At 49.2% G+C, this 21,161-nt stretch overlaps 1 protein-coding gene across 50 annotated transcripts in view; it reads left to right on the forward strand.

The window, feature by feature from the left end:
- DIP2A (disco interacting protein 2 homolog A) overlaps window positions 1–21,161 on the forward strand; it is a 103,781-nt gene that overhangs the window by 27,933 nt on the left and 54,687 nt on the right. For 17 of the 50 annotated variants that reach the window (XM_084992407.1, XM_084992422.1, XM_084992424.1 and 14 more), the window contains 4 exons: window positions 3,463–3,582; window positions 8,480–8,599; window positions 9,921–10,130; window positions 14,497–14,631. In XM_084992407.1, the coding sequence (XP_084848533.1) occupies window positions 8,533–8,599; window positions 9,921–10,130; window positions 14,497–14,631 (412 nt within the window). In that variant the 5' untranslated portion in view covers window positions 3,463–3,582; window positions 8,480–8,532. Of the gene's footprint in view, window positions 1–3,462; window positions 3,583–8,479; window positions 8,600–9,920; window positions 10,131–14,493; window positions 14,632–21,161 lie in introns of all 50 variants that reach the window. The other 33 variants (XM_084992419.1, XM_084992428.1, XM_084992404.1 and 30 more) reach the window with 6 other exon arrangements.

Here is a 21,161-nt window from a genome sequence, read left to right on the forward strand (position 1 = left end):
TAGCATAGACCGTCAGCTTCTCTTCCAGGTGCTATTATTTTACACCCTTAAAATCTAGGTGACTGCTTACTTAACCATTCGAATTAGTAAGACACATGTAAGTATCAAATATGCAAATATGGATAGAAGACGAATATGCAGGAATCAATAGCTTTTTGGCCATATTTCTGTTAATGAAACAACTCATATTCGTAATGGCAATAAACTGTCAAAAAAATTTTTTTTAATTCTTTTTGGGGCCGCATCTGTGGCATATGGATGTTCCCAGGCTAGGGATTGAGTCAGAGCTATAGCCGCTGGCCTACGCCCCAGCCATAGCAACGTAGGATCCGAGCCATGTCTGCGACCTACACCACAGCTCATGGCCACACCGGATCCTTTAACCCACTGAGCGAGGCCAGGGGTTGAACTCGCATCCTCATGGATCCTAGTCGGGTTTGTCACCACAGCAGGAACTCTCTGTCAAATGTTTTTGGGACATTTAGCAAGAAAGCCACAGAACCTATGTTAGGATCATACAATCTATTTGAAAAAAGTAACCAAGAACCTAAAATAAACAAATATCTTAAATGGAAAAATTTAATATTCCAGAACTACTTCCCAAATTAACATGTGACTAAGATGCAGTTCAGTCTGGATAGCCATGGCTGGTTATCCCTACCCCAAACCTGGCATTGGAATAATAACCCACTTGAAGAAGAAAAATTCTGAGCGTAGCCAGTACATTTTTAAGAATAGCAGTGAGAAAGGACTGGCCTTCAGGGTGTCAGGCCTGATTGTGTGCCGCTGAGGGTCCCAGCAGGAGCGTGTTGGTGGAGGGCCTGGGAGGGAGGGGCACCGAGAGGTGATTTCAAGGAGTTCCCGTCGTGGCGGCGCAGTGGAAGCGAATCCGACGAGGAACCAGGAGGTTGCGCGTTTGATCCCTGGCCTCGCTCCATGGGTTAAGCATCTGGTGTTGCTGTGAGCTGTGGTGTAGCTCGCAGATGTGGCTTGGACCCTGTGTTGCTGCGGCTGTGGTGTAGGCCGGCAGCTATGGCTCCGATTGGATCCCTCTCCTGGGAACCTCCATATGCCATGGGTGTGGCCCTAAAAAGAAAAGAAAAGAAATGATTCAGGAGAATTCAAAGGAGGGAGGGTTTACTTAATTAACCGGCACCCTCCCTGTGGAGGCAGCAGTGGGACTCTTCTTTCTGTAACTAGTGAACATAAACTTCAGAAGGATTAAAGCTCTAAATATGTTTGTAATTAGAAAATACTGTGAAATTCAGGAGCAAACCTTTGAGTGGGGATAGGAGACCTGGAAAAGCAAAGCAGTGTGCATGGCTCCCGATGAAGGAAAGCATTGCGGAGTGGCTGAACCGCGACGAGCCGGCCGGGGCCCTGGGAGGTGTATGCAGCCCAAGCGGTGCCTCCAGCTGACCAGGGCTTCCTGCAGGCCCTCTGGGGGCTCTTTAGCTGGATAGAGTTAGCAGAAATTCAAAGAAGAGGACATACAGATGGGCAGTAAACATTAAAGTATGTTCGGCCTCACGGGGAGACATGGAAATGCAAATTAGTGAACCATTTTTCTCCTATCAGATGGGCAAAATTCTGAAGCTTGTGACATGCAGTGCTGACAGAGGTGTGGGGTAGTGGCACATGGTGGGAGTGCCAATTGCTCCAACCTTTCTGAGAAGTTATCTCTGGGTATCTGTTAAAATTAAAAATAGACCTGCTCTTTCATCCAGTTATTTCCCGTGGGGTTTGTTATCTTTGCTGGATAAATGAACGGCTCTCAGTAAAAGCACCATTTGGATGTGTAAGTGTGAGCATGTCCGTAGGCGCACGCGTTACCCTGCAACAGGCCTGTTTCTAGTCCATGATGCGTAAGACTCTGTATATTCTCCATTATGGACTTGAAAGAAATTTTGTCCAGTGACAAGAAACAAGACGCCACAAACAGAGCTGACCGGCACTGCTGTATGTTACACACGTTTATGCATGGATACATATGTGTGTGTGAATACGTTCACATTTTGAAGAGCTAAGCCTTGGCTTCCAGGGAGGGTGTTCTGTCCACTGTATGCCCAACACCCAAAATGTGGTGCTTAAAACTGTGGCAGCAGCATCTGTTCTGCCCATAAACCTGCAGGTTGGCCAAGCTCTGAGGGCAGCAGCTCCCTGTCCCTGGAACCAGAGCCTGTGTCCCAGGGGATGGGGGCTCCTCGGTCACAGCCGTGGGGTAAGTGCTGGGAGTCTCAGGCAGCAGAGCACTGGGCCCCGTGGCCTCCAACTCCTGTCCTCTCAATGTGTCATCACAGAGAACTGAGGGGCTGGGGGGCCTTTCATGACTGGCCTTAGAAGTCACCCAGCGTCCCTTCTGCCATACCGGGTCCATCAGAGGTCACGACCTAACTGGCTCAAGTGGGGATAGGCTGCTGATTTTCAGGCACTGACAAGGGCTGGGGAAGCTGTGGGGCTGGAGTCCCTGCTGGCCATGGTTATGAAATGTCTTGAAACAAAGGCTAAAATTAGGCAGATTATTATTATTATTGTCTTTTTTTTTTTTTTTTTTTTTTTGCCATTTCTAGGGCCGCTGCCATGGCGTGTGGAGGTTCCCAGGCTAGGGGTCCAATCAGAGCTGTAGCTGTCAGCCTACACCAGGGCCACAGCAACGCAGGATCCAAGCTGCACCTGTGATCTGCACCATAGCTCACGGCGATGCGGGATCCTTAACCCACTGAACGAGGCCATGGATTGAACCCACAGCCTCATGGTTCCTAGTCGGATTCGCCAACCGCTGAGCCACAGGGGGAACTTCTTAAGCAGGTTATTTCGATGAAACCCAACTGAAGGCTTTGTTTCGTGCTATTCTTAAACACCAGCAAGTTAGGATTCAGACAATATCAGGGACTCTGTTTCATGGCCTGTGCTTGTCCACTGTTCCTTTACTCATCACACGGTCACAAGGCCTGTGTTTGGGGCCGTGGATGTGAGAGCCTGTGGGCCTGCGATGGAGCGTGAAGACCCCACACCTGCAGGTGTCGTGGGCAGAGGCTGTCAGCACCTGAGGCCTCCGAGCCTCTCGCTCCTCTCCTGCCCTGCTTCTTTTCCACCTGTGCCTGAGGGCAGCTGGCGACACCCTTGGTGTGGCTTTGTGGGCTCTTGCCTGCTGGGTTTGCTGACACCATGGACAGTGCCAAGAAAAGAGACGCTGGCCATTTCACAAGGGCTGTGTGTGCTGTGCCATGAGGACAGGTTGGGCCGGCCCTGGGTGGAGGGGGCTGGAAGTGGGCCTCGCCGACTCCATCCCTGCCCCAGGCTCAGGGTCTTCTGGGGGGTGGAGGGGGGCACGTGCTTGGTCCTGGTGTGCGGTGGGGGCTGTGTAGCAGTGTGGGAGAGCGGGGGCCGTTTTACATGGGTTTTTCCATTATTGGGAAAGCAAAATGTTTACCCAAAACATTCCTGTAAATCGTGTTTCAGGAGCAGACCCATCCCTCCAAGCAGAGAGCAGACTCCCTGGGCCCGCACCCTCCACGGCGCCCGCACTCAGACCGCAGAAGCCACGGCCCAGCAATACACGGGATGAGCGCTTCAGGTCAGGTAGGGACCAGAGACCTACAGGCTCAGCTTGGACATGTGTCTCTGCTGTGAAATTCTTTTCACTTGAGTGATAATTGACCGAATCATGTTTTTTAAGAAAAGATATAACTTTGACATAATTCAGCATGTTTTAATGTAGTGTAATTGCACTCGGGATGCTTACAGTAATCTCAGGAGAAAGCGAGTCCTTCCTTCCCCACTAGCTTAGTTTCTGCAGATATTTGTGTCCATTTCTCCACCTAGAGCTTTGGGTGGGTGTTGGTGGTTTTATGCCTTAGGGACCAGCTTTCCTAGTTTAGTATTTTTTTCATTCTCTAATTTTGGAGATTTCCTTCTAATTAGATTTCTGCAACTCTTTCAGTGCTTTTATAAATATTTAAATTTTTCTCCGGCATTTTATTTGAATTACCAGACCACCTATTGAAAAAAATCATGTTTTCGGTTATAGATAACATATTGATAATTTTTTAATATTCTTTCACCTGTTTAACAATATTTTCTTTTCTTTTTTTTTTTTTTTTTTTTTTTTTTGTCTTTCTGTCTTTTCCAGGGCTGCTCTCACAGCACATGGAGGTTCCCAGGCTAGGGGTCTGATAGGAGCTGTAGCCACCGGACTACACCAGAGCCACAGCAACGCCAGATCTGAGCCGTGTCTGTGATCTAAACCACAGCTCACGGCAATGCCAGATCCTTGACCCACTGAGTGAGGCCAGGGATTGAACCTGCAACCTCACGGTTCCTAGTTGGATTCGTTAACCACTGAGCCACGATGGGAACTCCTGTTTAACAGTATTTTCACCATCGTTTGATTGAATTATTTCCTTTATATTTAAGCTCTTTCGGTAAACTTTATGTAAAGAAAAACTTAGTGATGAAGAAATGGCCATTTTTGTCTTAATATCTAAAAAGAATATTAAAATGTTAAATATTATTGTGTCAACATGGGAGTGTGTTGAAGTGATTTGAAAAAATTTTGATCAGATAATTTCTTACCAACTTAATATACATCAAAAACTTCATTGCACTGATGATAGTTTCTTTTCTGATTACATAAATGATGCATGTCATACAGGCTATTACACCAGGTCTAAGAGCAAAAGGAAACGTGACCTTAACTCCCTGACCCCGAGATGGGCGGCTCACTGAGTGGTGTCGCCTTTGGTCCTGTGCTCCACCAGAGGGGTCGTGGAGGCGTCCCGTCCCTGCCTGGCCTCCTCCTCTGTTCCCCCCGCTTCCTCTCCGTGTGACGGACACTGATGACCGGTGTGCTGCCCTTGTGATCTGTGTCTGGTTCTTCTTTTACTTTCTGAAAATAAGGCCTTTATCAGAAATGTGCTTTGCTCTTCTTTTCTCCAAGGCTTTGTGTGGCTTTTGCATTTTCTTAGAATGGCTCTTGTAGCAGAAATTTTTGATTTTAATGAAGTCCAGCGAATCAGCTTTTCATGAGGAGTGCTTTCGTTCTTGTATCAAAGAAGTCTTTGCCAGGAGTTCCTGCTGTGGCACAGTGGGTTAAGAATCCAACTGCACTTGGGTTGCTGCATAAGGGCGGGTTCGATCCCTGGCCGGTGCAGTGGGTTAGAGTATGCGGCATTGCTGTACCTGTGGTGTAGGGTGCAGCTGTGGCTCAGATTCCGTCCCTGGCCCAGGAACTTCCACGTGCCGCGGGTGCAACCATAACATTTAAAAATTTTTTTAAAAGAAATCTTTTCTAAACCTAAGGTCAAAAAGATTTTTATAGTTTTAGGTTTTATCTTTAGGTCTATGGTTTAGATTTTAGTTAATTTTCCTATGAGTTTAAGCTATGGCCCCAGACTTAGTGTTTCGAGCTTGGGAATCCCATCGTCGCTTGCGTTTGTTGAGAAGCATTGCCTTTGCTTCTTTGTCTAAAAGCAGCTGCACGTGCGTGTGTGACTTTCTGGGCTCTGTCCTAGTCTCCTGCTGCATTTGCCTCTGTACGGCAAGGCCTTGCCCTCTCAGTGACGGCAGCTTAGCAGTAATTGCTCACATCGGCTGTGTTATTTCTCCACGCCTGCCCTCACCCTTGTTTCCTTGCAGGTACTGTGTCTTTTTCCCCCCGGCACTTTTAAGATTTTTCTCCTTCACTGGCTTTGAGTGATTTGGTTGGGCTGAGTCTTGGTGTGGTTGTCTTCGTTCCTCGTGGTGGGGTTTGTCGCGCTTCTTGGGTCTGTTGTTTTATACTGTCTAGTGTTGATATTGCCGAGATTTTTAGTCTCCGCTGTCTCATCTGTGTTTAGGTTTTGTCTGTTTCTGAGTCAGCAGTGAAGTTGAAGTGTGTGTCCGCGGTCACAGCCAGCTCTGTTGTAAGGACTCCTGGGTCTGGCTCCCACTCCTGAGCACTGTCTTCCATGGATGTTTTTGGTTGTATGTCTGGGAATGTTCTTATTAGACCCTCAAGTTTAAATGGTTATTTGGCTAGGAGTTCCCTGGTGGCTCATCAGGTTAAGGATCTGGCGTTGTCACTGCTGTGGCTTGGGTCACAACTGTGGTGCATGTTCAATCCCTGCCTGGGAACTTCTGCATGCTGTGGGCATGGCCAAAAAAAAAAAAAAAAAAAAAAAAAAATGAGGAGTTCCCGTGGTGGCGCAGTGGTTAACGAATCTGACTAGGAACCATGAGGTTGAGGGTCCAATCCCTGCCCTTGCTCAGTGGGTTAACGATCCGGCGTTGCTGTGGCTCTGGCGTAGGCCGGTGGCTACAGCTCCGATTCAACCCCTAGCCTGGGAACCTCCATATGCTGCGGGAGCGGCCCAAGAAATAGCAACAACAACAACAAAAAAGACAAATGACAAAAAAAAAAAAAAAAAAAAAAAAAGAGATAATTGGCTTATGTAACTCTAGGTTCAACACTTTTTTCCTTCAGCTGCGTTGTCTTGTGTCTAGTGGTGACTATTGAGTAAAGTCAGTGTGTTTCTTGGTCCTTTAAGTTGATTTACACTTCTTTTTTTTTTTTTTTCCCGGAAGCTTTTAGAATTGTCTTATTACTCTCTTTGATGTTTAAAAAAACTTTTTTGCTGCACCCAAAACATGTGGAAGTTCCCGGTCCAGGGATCTTCCCTGCACCGCGTGCTGTTGTGACCTGCGCCACAGCAACACGAGATCCTGAGCTACAGGAGAACTTCCTATAAATTTCATTTTAATACACCTAGGTGTGAATTTTTTATCTTTCCTGATCAGCACCCTATAAACCATTTTACTGTAAGGTTTCTAAATGCTTTAAAGAGGTCTTGTTGGAGAAAAATTTGGACACATGGACTTGATCCTGTGATGAGCCCCTGGCCTTGCTGTCTGGCTCCCGCCACCCCCACCACACTCAGTCTTGGGTTTGTCACCAGCCCCCTGCTTTCTCCCCTCCCCAGGGACTTTGAAGCAGATTCCAGAGACCATGTTATTTCATGTAGATGCCATCATATCCTCAGTCTCTGTATCTGAAAAGAATGCCTGTATTTCTAAAAGATAAAACCATTATCATGAAATAATTTGCAGTAATTCCTTAGGATCAAATACCGCCAGTGTTCATGTGGCTTTTAAAAAACTGTTTGCTTGGTCCCAGGATCCAGATAAGATGGACACATGGCAGGTGGTCTGGTGGCCCTCTGAGTATAGCCCTGAGCTCCGCGCTCCCTAGGCTCCAGCGGGCCGGGTAGGGTCTGTGTCCTTCCACGGGGGTGCAGCAGGCCGGATGCTCTCTCTTCCTTGGGAAGCTGGCAGATGCATGATGATGTTTGTTAGGCTGGCACAATGGTGAATCCAGCTCTGTCATCCTTCCTTCAGTGGCTGGACTGCTATGGAGAGAAACCTGTGCTCACTCAGCGCACGGTGGAGGGAGCCAGGCACGTGCGGGTTCTTTCCACGCACGCGCTTATTTTCCAAATGACCGCAGGTGGGGTCCCTGGCGTCTTCCCTTGGCAGCCAGTTAATTTCACTTCCGGTCTCCCCTCCCTTCCTTTCCTTTGTCTTGTTTTTAGCATCATAGCCGGTGTTTGGTCCCTTCTTGCATTTGTACCTGGTGAGGTTCAAACTGCCCTGTCCTTGGCCATGGCGAGCGTCTCCAGCTCTGCCCCGGACGCCCGGGCTGTTGGGCGTGTGCTTGTGGGCTGTTAGGAGGCGCTGCTGCAGGTTCCTCTGTGTCTCCTGCCCCCACCCCGGAATCACCTTTTCTCAGGGGGCTGGCAGCCAGGGTGGAATGTGAAGACCTTCTGGTGGTAGCGAGGCTCACTGCTCTCGGGCTGGGCATCATGTCCAGACGCTTTTAGTGGACAGAGGCCAGACGTGCCAGTTAAAGACAAGCGCCGTGTGTGCTCATGCAGACACCTCCATTCGGGTTCGGGCCCGGCGGTTTCCCTCGCTTCCTTGGTCTCGTCTTGTCTCCTCCCTCGTCAGCATCTGGGTTCCCAGAGGGGACGATGGGCTGAGACCAGCAGGCCCCTCTCCCCTTGGTCTCTCTTGCTCACCACAGACGCGCTGTGCCCCATGGCCCGGGCAGCGTGCCTGCAGAGAGAGCTGTGTGCCTGTCCTGGGCGCGGTGCTAGAGCAGCCGCCTAGACGCTGACCCAGCGTTCCTCCTGTGGCTCTGCCTGACCCAGAGTCTAAGCGCTGCGGGGAGCGCTGCGGGGACCCCTGCCGGAGCACACGGGGTCATCTTCTTTTCAGCGTGGGGATCGTCTTCTTCTTGATTTGAATCTGAAAATATCTGCAAAGTCAAGTCCACAAGGAAGGAATATTTGTAGAAATCTAGGTTCAGTGTGTGGGACCCGCCTGTAAGCCAAGGTTGTGTTCCCTTCACATGCGGTGGAAACAAGTAAGAACGTGAGCCGTAGTTTTGTTACTTCACAAGGGGTCCTGTAACGTGTGTTTTGCTGTTGTTCCTTCTGTACAGATGTTCACACGGAGGCTGTGCAGGCAGCGCTGGCCAAATACAGAGAGAGGAAGATGCCAATGCCGTCCAAGAGGCGCTCTGCCCTGGCGCCTGCGTCCGCGGAGGCCTACACCCCCCCAGGTACTGGGCAGGGCCCGGGGGCCTGGTGAGGTTTCGTGCTGGGGTGGAGGAGTAAAGAGTGTGTGCGAGCGTGTGCGTGTGTGCACTCGCTCACGTGCACACACACACAAGCACCTGCACATGCACGAGGCACTGCTCAGCCGGGGCTCCCCGGGCACAGACCCAGCGTGGCCCTGACCCAGCAGAGGCTTGCTTCCTACAGGACGTCTGTGTGGATTTGAATTTAAAAGATGCATTCGTGTCTTTCAGTAAAGAGCAGAGCCCGCGTAAGTGCTCGTGCAGTGAGAGCGCTCCCCTGATTCAGAGTTGTGAGATGGCTCTTGCATCTCTCACTATGATTTACTTCACGGTCACCAGGTCTGAGGTAGGAGACTCTAGGCTGTTTGGACGGGTTTTCAGTTGTGTTGCTGTGGTTACCACTGGACAAGAAAACCTTCGGTGGCGTTTCTCCTCAGGACGTGCGCTTGGCATTTCCTCGTGAGGCCTGTCGAGGCTCTGAGAACACGAGGCTGCGTGTCTGTGTATCTGTCCGTCCGTGTTATTTAAGTCACACAACATGACACGTGTCCTTGGTCTGACACCAGATTCACAAGATAACATGGTCTTCTGGTGATGCTTCCTCATTTAGAAAAAAAGTTTAGCAGTCCCCGCTGTGGCGCGGTGGGATCGGCGGCCTCTTGGGAGCGCTGGGGCACAGGTTTGATCCCTGGCCTGTCACGGTGTGTTAAGGATCCAGCACTGCTGCACGTGCGGCTTGGGTCACAGTGGCAGCTAATCTGATCCCTGGCCCGGGAACGCCATACACCACGGGGTGGCCAGGAAGAAAACGTGTATATTGTTGAAAAAGTCTTAGGAATGGCTGTCAGATTGTTTCTACGCATACGTGTAGACACTACCCCGTTTTCGAAGCCCTTCCTAACGCCTGTGAAGCCCGTGACGTGACGACGCGTGGTCGTGCCGACGGGGTGGAACCCGACCTCATGCGGATGCTGGCACCTGAGGCGCTTGTCTTGGGAAAGCGTTCTTTTCTGAGCTCAGTCACCTCCCCTGAGGATGCAGTGATGGTCTGGGCCCCCTCGGTGCCTGGGGAAGTGAGCCTGGCCTCCCTGGGGTTGGGCGTGTGCGCCGAGGCCTCTGGGGGAGCCCGGGCGAAACCAGGTTCCCAAGCGGCCCCTGGGTCTTACGGTCCGTCAGATGCAGGCCCTTCTCCACTTCTGGGGGCAGCAGTGCCGGTGCAGGGCCCGGGCCCGGGCCAGTGTGGGCCCTCTGCCCCTCGAGGGCACCCCCCACATCATGCCTGTCCTCGTTATTTTAACCACAGACACGTCGTCTGCCTCAGAAGACGAGGGCTCTTTACGGCGACCCGTGCGACTCGCCTCCACCCCGCTGCAGAGCCATCCCAGCGTCCAGCCCTGGCTCGGCCAGGCCGGTCAGGGCTCGTCCACCTCCTCCTCCGCATCTTCCACCTCATCTCACCCGGGAGGGAGCCCCGCCGCCGCGCTCGCAGGCCCCGCGGCCCTCGCGCACATAGGTCAGTAACGGCGCAGGGAGCCTCCAGGGAGGGGCACCCCTGTGCCCACCGAGACCCCCCCTCTCCTTTGCTTCCGGGAGAACCACGTCCTCTTTCCGTCCTCTTGGGAACCACGGTCCGCTGCTGCTGTGGTCTGGCAACCCCAGACGCTGTGGCCTGTGGGCCTCCTCTAGGACCCGGCACGTGCCGGGTGTTTCTGGACCTCCCGTGTCCCGCGCTGGGCGGTGGCTGGCACAGGTCACCTGCTGCCTGCACAGGTGCAGCTGGAGGCCTGGGCTGTCCCGCTGTGGGTGTCCCGAGGCAGGGGCTGGGGACATGCCAGCCTAGACACCCCTCGACCTGGAAAGAGATGTCAGTCAGAGCTCGGCCACGAAGATGCCTGGACCTCTTCCAGGTCACCTGGTCCTTTAAATTACGTTGATCTCAGATAGGAAAACATTGCAAACCTCTCATTATTTGAAATCATATATTTTTTAAACAAAAATAGTAAGGTAGCTGGCGAAGCCCACATACATTCTTGAACCGGTGCCTCAAGATGGTGCGTCAGCACTGCTGGGGACTCATCCTAACACCCTCTTTTTCTAGATGTGGAGGAAGGGGAAAGTCGGGGATTGCATCTTGTCTGAGAGCACGCAGGTAGCAGGAGGTGGAGCCGGGGCTGACTCACAGTTTTCTGATTGCTATTCCTTTTCTTGCTGTCAGTTGCTGTTCTGCTAGAACTGAAATGATGCATCAGCAGTGCACCCATGACAGGCCAGGTTTTTTTTGCGGGGGCGGAGGGTAGTCCCAGGAGGCGAAACACCCACAGGCAGGTGCTGGTCTCGGTGCCGAGCTGCCGTCGCTGAGGTCTTGGTCTTTGGCTGGACTGGAACTTCTGAGTGACTGACCGGTTCGAGTCATTTCCCAGAGCCTGCACGTTTCTGTGCCAAGCTGTGAGTCTTAGATGAGAACTCAGATGCCTCGAGCAGCTTCCAGCACACAGAGTAGCTGCCAAGGCCACCAAGGCCAGGCTGTCAGGACTGTCCCAGGCAGCATGCTTTACGAGAAAAGGCTCTTCAGAAGCAGCCCGCCCAGCTTGTTTGGTAGCTTTCCCGGGGCCCTGCCAGCTCACCTGTCCTCAGGGGCGTTTGCAGTGGAAAGGTTGGGAACAGCTTGAGAAAGACGCATTTTTCCTCTTTGTCAGGGAATCTGACTTACTGCAAGTACACAGCTACCTCCAATGTGAGGAAGCCGTAGTGCTCGAATGTTCTCTCGGCTGTTCAGCTGCCTGAAGCTCTGTCTGGGGTGCAGGGTGTGGGGAAGCAGAGCAGTGCGATCCTAGCTGGGTGGAATAGCCGCTGCCTTGCTGTGATTCACAGCGTTCCTGGCGGGTTAGCAGTAAAAGCATGTTTAACAGGAAAAGGTGACCGCAGTTCCAGATGTTTAACCCGCCCTGCCTTCCCGGGGGTTGTGGGGTCTTTTGCCTGTAAGGCGGGTCTGAGTTTGCCTCCACTCTGCAAGGTCCTGGCTGTAAAGACTTAGGAGGGGGGTTCTTCACCTGTGTGGGGGGGGGCCTGCTGACATCTGCAGGTGTGGCTGAGACGTCTCTCCTCCTCCCACGGGCTTGGCCTCACGTACACGCTGTGTGGTTAGTTCTGGTCAGTTCTGAACATCGTGCCCGGGGCTCTGCTTAACACTTCCCTGTCGTTTGTAGCCTTCACGTGCTGAATGTTTGACCTGAATTTTTAAATCTGAAAATATTCCACTTTCTTCTCCCTGTTATAAAATTCATCCTTTGTTTTAGTTTCAGATACTAGGGAATCCTGCACTTTGGGCTAAGGAAAGATGTATAGAAAGATGACTATATTAAGTAAAAATTTTTGAGGTGGGAAACGTTAGCTAAAGGTATTTAAAAATAGGTATCATTATTTGGAGTTCCCGTTGTGGTAAGGACCCGGTGTTGTCTCTGAGGGTGCAGGTTCAATCCCTGGCCTTGCTCAGTGGGTTAAGGATCTGGTGTTGCTGTGGCTGTGGTGTAGGCAGCAGCTGCAGCTCAGACCTGACCCCTGGCCCAGGAACTTCCATATGCCTCAGGTGTAGCCTTAAAAAGAAAAAAAATATCGTTTTCAATTTGGGGTTAAGAAAATCATACACATAAGACATTTGAACATAAATACCTGTATTTAAAAACAGTACTTTTTTTTTTTTCTTTTTGGCTCATATCTGCAACATGTGGAAGTTCCCAGTCCAGGGATCGAATCTGAGCTCCAGCTGTACCTACATCAGGTCCTTAACCCATTGTGCCACAGCGAGAACTCCCTAAAAGCAGTACTTTTCAGTTACAGAGTTCATTTTTATTTTGAGTGTAGATTGTTTATTTATTTATTTTTTTTGTCTTTTTGTTGTTGTTGTTGTTGTTGTTATTGTTGCTATTTCTTGGGCCGCTCCTGCGGCATATGGAGGTTCCCAGGCTAGGGGTCCAATCGGAGCTGTAGCCTCCGGCCTACGCCAGAGCCACAGCAACGCGGGATCCGAGCCGCATCTGCAACCTACACCACAGCTCACAGCAACGCCGGATCGTTAACCCACTGAGCAAGGGCAGGGACCGAACCCGCAACCTCATGGTTCCTAGTCGGATTCGTTAACCACTGCGCCACGACGGGAACTCCAGATTGTTTATTTTTATACAGCTATTTAAAAAACTGCTTTGTAGTTAAGTTATTGTTTATACCTTTTTCGTGAATATTTTTCAAATCATTTATTTATTTACTGCTAGATTTGGAAGAGTAGGGAGATTTCTTTTTAAACTGAAAGAACTCCATGACAGGCATACTTTAAAATGCTATTCATTAATATCAAACTTTTTTTTCTTTTTGTTGTTTTGTTTTTTTTTTTTTTTGTCTTTTTAGGGCCGCACCCACGGCATATGGAGGTTCCCAGGCTAGGGGTCTAATCAGAGCTGTAGCTGCCGGCCTACACCACAGCCACAGCAACGCCAGATCCTTAACCCACTGAGCGAGGCCAGGGATCAAACCGGCAACGTCATGGTTCCTAGTTGGATTCTTTTCTGCTGCGCCACAACGGGAACTCCTTCTTTTTTTAGGGCCACACTTATGGCACATGGAGGTTCCCAGGCTAGGTGTCTAATCAGAGCTGTAGCTGCCGGCCTGCACCACAGCCACAGCAACACCAGATCTGAGCCACATCTGCAGCCTATACCACAGCTCATGGCAATGCTGGATTCTTAACCCACTGAGCGAGGCCAGGGATCGGTCTTGCAACCTCATGGTTCCTAGTCAAATTCATTTCCCCTGCACCACGATGGGAACTCCCTAATATCAGACTTTTTCAAGTTTGTGCAAACTCGTCATTAAAATTAGATTTTTCCGAATGGTGTTTTCTGCTGTTAATAATGAGTTTGTTTTGCTTCCACATAATTTCATCTGTCTGCGTATTTATAAAAAGTCTTAGATTCGTTCTGCCTGGGTTATAAAGTGACAGATAAACGGTCGGATTTAAGATTGTTGAGTATCGAGGTGCCGTATGTGGTGGAAGGAGCCTTCACGTGAAGAGCAGGTGGGTTACGGAGCAGTGTCAGTTCTCGGAGTGGACGAGGGTCCTGGGAGGTCCAGACTTGTACTTCCCCGGAGGAAGGCTCAGCGGCAGCCAGGCTGCTGTCCAGCTTACAGCCAGCCGTGTCGGAACCATAGTTGGCTCTACAGTGAAATGGGAGCCAGACGTACGTTCAGACAGTGGAAGGAGTGACTTGGGACCTGTTCTCTGTCGAATATGACTTGTCTTTAAGTGTGACATTGAGCCTTCCGCCTTCAGAGCTGGACTGCAGCCTCTTAACGGTGGGGCGTGTTGGACTGGCGTTCAGGATGGTCTTTGAGTGGGTTCATTCTCCGAAGATCACACAAGTTTTGTGTCCTTTTTCTGTCCTCATGGCATCCGACTTGCTTTTGGGGGAGTGGGGTAGTTTATAGACGCTTGGCAGGTTTTTTGGTCATGTAACAAGAATGGCCAGTAGCACTGGGTCGGGTCCCACCAACGGCTCTTTGTCCTCCACCGTCTGCCTCGTGAGGGCGTCTCGGTCGTCCTCACCAGGCCGTCAGGAGAGGTGAGCCCCTCACACCCGTCTCTCCTGCGCCACCGGTGGTCCCGGTCCGGTTCCCTCTGAGGATCGCATGGCCATGTGCACGCAGAGCCCACGCGGGCTGGGAGTTCCGAGGTCACGGGACCAACCAGCAGCACCAGATCACCCGGGATGCCCCTCCCTCGCCAGAGCTCAGCTGGTGAAGCTCCAGTCAAATGGGGTTTGAACAGCGATTTCGTGTTCTCTTGAACTGATGGCCACTTTTATGTTGGGTTTGTTTTTCAAAAGCAGATCTGCACGCTGACCCTCCCGATGTCACCACGGGCCTTGGGCAGCCCCGGCACGCCTACCGTGAGCGTCCACAGCCAGCCTCCGGGAGAGGAGCCCCTCGAGCGGGCAGTGGGAGCGTCCTGGAGACCGCAGGCGGTAAGCACGCCTCTCTCCCTCCTTTAGGGACCGCGGGGCTCAGGCGGCGGCCCACGCTTGGCGTCCTGGCTTTAGCAGAGTGGAGCCAGTCGTCACGTACCGTGGGGTGCTTCCCAGGGGCCCGTGTGACGCTCCTGCGGGGAGACCACCAGGAATAGCTTTGGAACGGGGCAAACGGGAATCGAGGAGTGGGGAGGAGAGAGCCCGCGCCCTGAGAGGTCGGGCCTCCAGTGCGCAGGAAGAGGAGAAGCTGGGAGTTCCTTTGTGTGGAGCCTGTGTGGCCTCGGTGCCAGCGCAGCCCCACCCATGACAGCAGCCCCGCCTGCGACGGACGCCCAGCTCGCTCCCTCCCCAGCGCCTGTGAAATCAGTGCAGCGGGGCTGTGTGTCCCCACGGTCTTGATTCTTGTTTCCTCGTTTGCACTAGTTCCTTTTGAACTCATTTCCAGCATGTTTTATCAAAATCTTGTGGCGTCTTCTGTCCAGTGTGCCAAATTCGAGGTGCAGAAAAATGCAGAGGATCTCAGAACTGTTGAGATCTTTCAGCTCCTTATTGAAATGCAGAAGGAGAGACTGAGTCAACAGGCTTTGACAGGCTTTACGTGGGTTAGACAGATTTTTTTTTTTTTTTTTTTGCTTGCACCCCTGGCACGTGGAAGTTCCTGCGCCAGGGACTGAACCTGTGCCATAGCAGCAACCCGAGCTGCTGCAGTGATGATGCTGGACCCTTAACCTGCTGCCCCACAAGGGCACCCCAGGTAGATAGACTTTTTTTAAATTTTAGGGCCACACCCACAGCACATCGAGGTTCCCAGGCTAGGGGGCCCATTGGTGCTGTAGCCCCTGGCCTCCACCACAGCTCATGCCAACGCCTGATTCTTAACCCACTGAGCGAGGCCAGGGATCGAATCCAAGTCCTCACGGGTGCTAGTTGGGTTTGCTAACCACTGAACCACAATGGGAACTCCAGATAGACTTTTTAAAATTTAATTTGTTACTTTTTTTTAAGGCGGCACTTTTGCATATGGAAGTTCCTGTGCTATGCCACAGCCATGGCAGTGTGGGATCTGAGCCTACACTGTACCTTGCGGTGATGCCAGATCCTTAACCCACTGAGCTAGGCCAGTGATTGAACCCACATCCTCATGGCCAGTAGTTGGTTTCTTAACCAACTGAGCCAAACGAGACTTCCTATTTGTTACTCTTTGTATTTAATTGTTTTCTTTAAGTTTTAAGACATAAGCACACTCATGAAACCACCTCTACAGCCAGCACATCCAACACTCCTCAGAGCTTCTTCACGCACTTTCAACAGCTCCTTGCTGCCCTTTTTGGCCCCTCGGGCCACTACTGATTTACTTCCTGATACTGTAGATTAGTTTGCATTTTCTAGGATTTTGTATAAATAGAATCATACAGCATTTACTGTTTGGTGTCTGGCTCCTGCCACTCTGCATAATTATCTTGAAATTCATCCATGTTCTTGCATGCATCGATAGTTCGTTCCTTTCACTTGACATATTTATTTATTTTATATTGGAATATAGTTGATTCCAGGGTGGTGTGAGTTCCAGTTGTATAGCAGAGTGATTCATTATATTTATAGAGTCATCTTTTTCAGATTCTTGTCTCGTGTAGGTTATTACAAAATGCCGAGTTTCGGTCCCTGGGCGGCTCATCCCTCCATCCACAGCGCTGCGTGTGACACCCGGACTCCCGGCGTATCCCCACCCCCACCCCTCCCTTTTCCCCGCCAGACGTTGGTTTTCTGTGTCTGTTAGACTGTTTCTGTTTCATAGATAAGTTCATTCGTGTCATAGTTTAGGTTCCTCATGTAAGTGATATCATGTGGTGTTTGTCTTTCTCTTTCTGACTTACTTCACTTAGGATGAGAGTCTCTAGGTCCATCCATGTTATTGCAAATGGCCTTACTTTGAAAGTGTTCCTGAGTAGTGTTCCTTTGTGTACATGCACCACATCTTCTTAATCCATTCATCTGTCGATGGACATTTAGGTGTTTCCGTGTCTTGGCCATTGTGAATAGTTCTGCAATGAGCATACGAGTGCCTGTGTCTTTTTCAAGGAAAGTTTTGTCCCGATGTGTGCCCAGGAGTGGGATTGCTGGATCGTACGGTAGTTCTGTGTTTAGTTTTCTGAGGCTCCTCCATACTGTTTTCCACAGTGGTTGTACCAGTTGACATTCCCACCAACAGTGAAGGAGGTTCCCTTTTCTCCACGCCCTCTCCAGCATTTGGTCTTTGTAAACTTGTTACTGATCGCCATTCTGACTGGTGTGAGGTGGTAGCCCACTGTAGTTTTGATTTGCGTTTGTCGAATAAGGAGTGATGCTGAGCATTTTTTCATGTGCCTATTGGCCATCTGTACGTCTTCTTTGGAGAAATGTTTATTCAAGTCTTCTGCCATTTTTCAATTGGGTTGTTATTTTTTTTGGCTGTTGAGTTGTAGAAATTGTGTATTTTGGAGATTAGGCCCTTGTCAGTTGTATCGTTTGAAACAATTTTCTTGCGTTCCGTAGGTTGTCTTTTTGTCTTTTCTGTGGTTTCCTTTGCTGTGCAAAATCTTATTCCCATCGCGGCATAGCAGAAACAAATCCGAACAGTATCCGTGAGGAGGCAGGTTTGATCCCTGGCCTCACTCAGTGGGTTAAGGATCCAGCGTTGCTGTGAGCTGTGGTTGTAGGTCACAGACAGGGCTCAGATGCGCATTTCTGTGGCTGCGTCATGTAGGCTGGCAGCTGTAGCTCTGATTCTAACGGTAGCCTGGGAACTTCCACATGCCGCAGGTGTGCCCCTAAAGAGCCAAAAAAAAAGTAAGAAAGAAAAAGAAAAAAGAAATTTCCAAACTGACTTCCGAAATGGTTGTACCATTTCATATTCCCGCCATTAGTGATAAGAGTTCCAGTTCCTCCGCACTCTTGCCGACAGTTGGGGGTGTTAGTTTCTGAAATTTAACCATTCAAATAGGTGTGTGGAGGTGTTTCATATAGTTTAGACTTGCATCTCCCTAAGGACTGATGATATTTAGCATCTTTTCTTATGCTTAGTTACCATCTAGAAGAGCCTGTTCAAATCTTTTGCTTATTTTTTAAAAAATGTTTTTCCTTATTAAGTTTGGGAGTTCTTTATATAACCTAGGTACAGGTTCTCTGTAAGATCTGTAAATTGTGTTTGCTGTCAGTCTGTGGTTTGTGTTTTCATTCTCTTAATGCATTTCAAAGAGCAGAAGCTTCTAATTTTAAGCCCAGTGTATCAGTTTTTTCTTTTATAAATCCTATTTTTGTGTCATTCTAAGACATATTTTCCTAGTCCAAAGTCATAAAGTTTTTCTCCTAGAATTTTATAGTTTTAGGTTTAGGTATAGGATCCGTTTTAGATTTAATATCAGTGCAAGACACAAATCTAAATTCACCTACTTGTCTGTGGATGTCAGTTTGTTCCAGGACCGTATACTACAAGGCCATCCTTTCCCCAGAGAGGTTCTTTGGTGTCTGTAATGAAGACTGATGGACCACATCCGAGAGGGTCTATTTCTCGGCTCTGTATGCTATTCCACTGCTTTATTAGTCTGTCCTTATTCCATACTGTCATGGTTTTTTTTATATGTTGTGGGTTTTTAAAGTGTGGTTTTATTTTTATTTATTTTTATTTTATTTTATTACTCGAATGAATGTCTCACATCTGTGCTTGTATAATGATCATAACAATCTGATTTCACCGGATTTCCATCCCACAGCCCAGGCACATCCCCCACCCCCCAGACTGTCTCCTCCGGAGACCACAAGTTGTTCAATGTCTGTGAGTCGGCATCTGCTCTGCAGAGAAGTTCCGTCTGTCCTTTTCTCAGATTCCACGTGTCAGTGAGAGCATGTGACGTTGGTGTCTCATTGTATTATGTGTGGTTTTATAATACATCGTGAAATCATGTAGTTTGTCTTCAAATTACTTTAAAAATTATTTTTAAAATGGCCTTAGTAGAGCTCCTGATGTGGTGTTGTGGTTTAAGAAGGCCTTAGTAGGGAGTTCCCGTCGTGGCGCAGTGGTTAACGAATCCGACTAGGAACCATGAGGTTGCGGGTTCGGTCCCTGCCCTTGCTCAGTGGGTTAACGATCCGGCGTTGCCGTGAGCTGTGGTGTAGGTTGCAGACTCGGCTTGGATCCCACGTTGCTGTGGCTCTGGCGTAGGCTGGTGGCTACAGCTCCGATTCAACCCCTAGCCTGGGAACCTCCATATGCCACGGGAGTGGCCCAAGAAATAGCAACAACAAAAAGCCCAAGAAATAGCAACAACAAAAAGACAAAAAAAAAAAAGGAAGGCCTTAGTAGAGCTCCTGATGTGGTGTGGTGGGTTAAGAATCCACTGCAGCAGCTCTGGTTGCTGCAGAGGTGCAGGTTCAGTACCCAGCCCAGCACAGTGGGTTAAAGGATCTGGTGTTGCAGCTGCAGCACAGGTTGCACCTGTGACTTGGATTCAGTCTCTGGCCCCCAAACTTCCATATGCCACAGATACTGCCATTAAAAAAAAAAAAAAAAAAAAAAGCCGTAGCTTTTCCAGCTCCTTTGCATTTTAATGTATTTAAGATCAATTTGTTCATTTCTACCAAAATTCATGCTGGTTTTTTTCTTTTTTGGCTTTTTCGGGCCACACTTGCGGCATATGGAGATTCCCAGGCTAGAGGTCAAATCGGAGCTGCAGCTGCCGGTCTACGCCAGAGCCACAGCAACGCAGTATCCGAGCCATGTCGGCGACCTACACGACAACTCATGGCAACACCAGATCCTTAACCCACTGAGGGAGGCCAGGGATCGAACCCGCAACCTCACGGTTCCCAGTCGGATTCGTTTCTGCTGCGCCAGGACGGGAACTCCTCCTGCTAGGTTTTGATTGGTACTTCATTGACTTTCTCTTGATAACCTCGGAAAGTACTGGCATCTTAATGATACTGTATATTTCAGCTGATAAATATGGCATATCTCTATGTTTCCTTAGCTCTTTAAGAAACTTTTCAGCCCTGTTTTGTAGCTTTCTATGTACAGATGTTGCACTTGCTTTGTTAAAATTATCTCAAAATATGTTATATATATATATCTTTCTTTCTTTTTAGGGCTGTGCCTGTGGCATATGGAGGTTCCCAGGCTAGGGGTTGAATCAGAGCTGTAGCTGCCGGCCTACACCACAGCCACAGCAATGTGGGATCCAAGCCACATCTGCGAACTACACCACAGCTGAAGGCATTGCCAGATTCTTAACCCACTGAGCGAGACCAGGGATCGAACCCACATCCTCATGGATGCTAGTTGGGTTCATTACTGCTGAGCCGTAACGGGAATTCCAAAATGTTATATTTCGATGCTGTCGTGATTAGTATTTACAGTTTTCCAGTTGTTTATCGCCCATTTGTAGAAGTATAATTGATTTCTGTATATTGACCTTATGTTAGTTCTAGCAGCTTTGTTGGTAGATTCTGTAAGGTTTCCACATGCGTGAACGTATCACCTGTGAGTACCGCTTCACTTCTCCTTCCACATTGTTTGCCTGCAGGAACATTTACTTTTCTGGCTTTATTACAGCATCTCAGACTCCCACTGATGCCAGAACTATAAAGAGTGGACACAGCTTGCCTTGTTTCCAGTTTTGGGGGAAAGCATCCACTGTTTCATTTTTCCATGGCACGTGCAAGTTCCTGGACCAGGGATCAGCCCGGAGCCACAGCAGTGACCATGCTGGACCCGAGCCACATGGCAACTCACATGTTGTCCCTTTTTCATTGTGATGGTAGCCGTGGGTTTTTCATAGATGCTCTTCGCCAGGGTGAGGGTGTTTTTTTTTCTCCTCTGCTTTTCTGAACATTTTTATCATGATTCTTGTTAAATGATTTTTAAAATCTATTCAACTCATATGATTTTTCTTTCATAGTTTGTTAATGTCGTAAATTTCGTTGATTGATTTTTGTTCAACTCATATGATTTTTCTTTCATAGTTTGTTAATGTCGTAAATTTCGTTGATTGATTTTGGAAGATGAAACCAAATGCGTGTTCTCAGGATCAACCCCACTTGGCTGTGGTGCGGTACCTCTTTCATCTCTTGTGGACTCGATTTACGGCTCTTTCATTAAGGATTTCTGTCTGTTTGAGATAATACTGGCCTTACTCTTCTTGTCCGATCTTTGATTTTGACATCAGGGTAATACTCATCTCAAAATGAACGGAGAGCTCTTCCTTCCTCTTCTGTTTTCTAGTCGGAGGACACAGATTTTCCTGTCCGGGAGTCAGTTTTGTGTCTTTGAAGGAACGTGTCCCCTTCGTCTCTGCCGCCCGAGTCCAGACATAAAGCCGCTCCCGGCGCCCTCACTGTCCTCGTGCGTGTGCATCAGGCCTCCTCTTCCTGATGTGGGTGGTTTGGGTCTTCTCGGTTCTTCTTCGTCATTCTAGCCTGAGGGTCACTTGAATTTTGTTAATCTCTCAAAGAACCAGTTTTAGTTTGGTTTTCTCTATTTTTTTTTTTCTGTTGTG

Source organism: Sus scrofa, chromosome 13, assembly GCF_054392235.1.
Source record: "Sus scrofa isolate SSC_HxYL_T2T_F1_AM1 chromosome 13, Sscrofa_HxYL_maternal_Yorkshire_Landrace_v2.0, whole genome shotgun sequence".
In the NCBI taxonomy this organism is placed as follows: Eukaryota; Metazoa; Chordata; class Mammalia; order Artiodactyla; family Suidae; genus Sus; species Sus scrofa.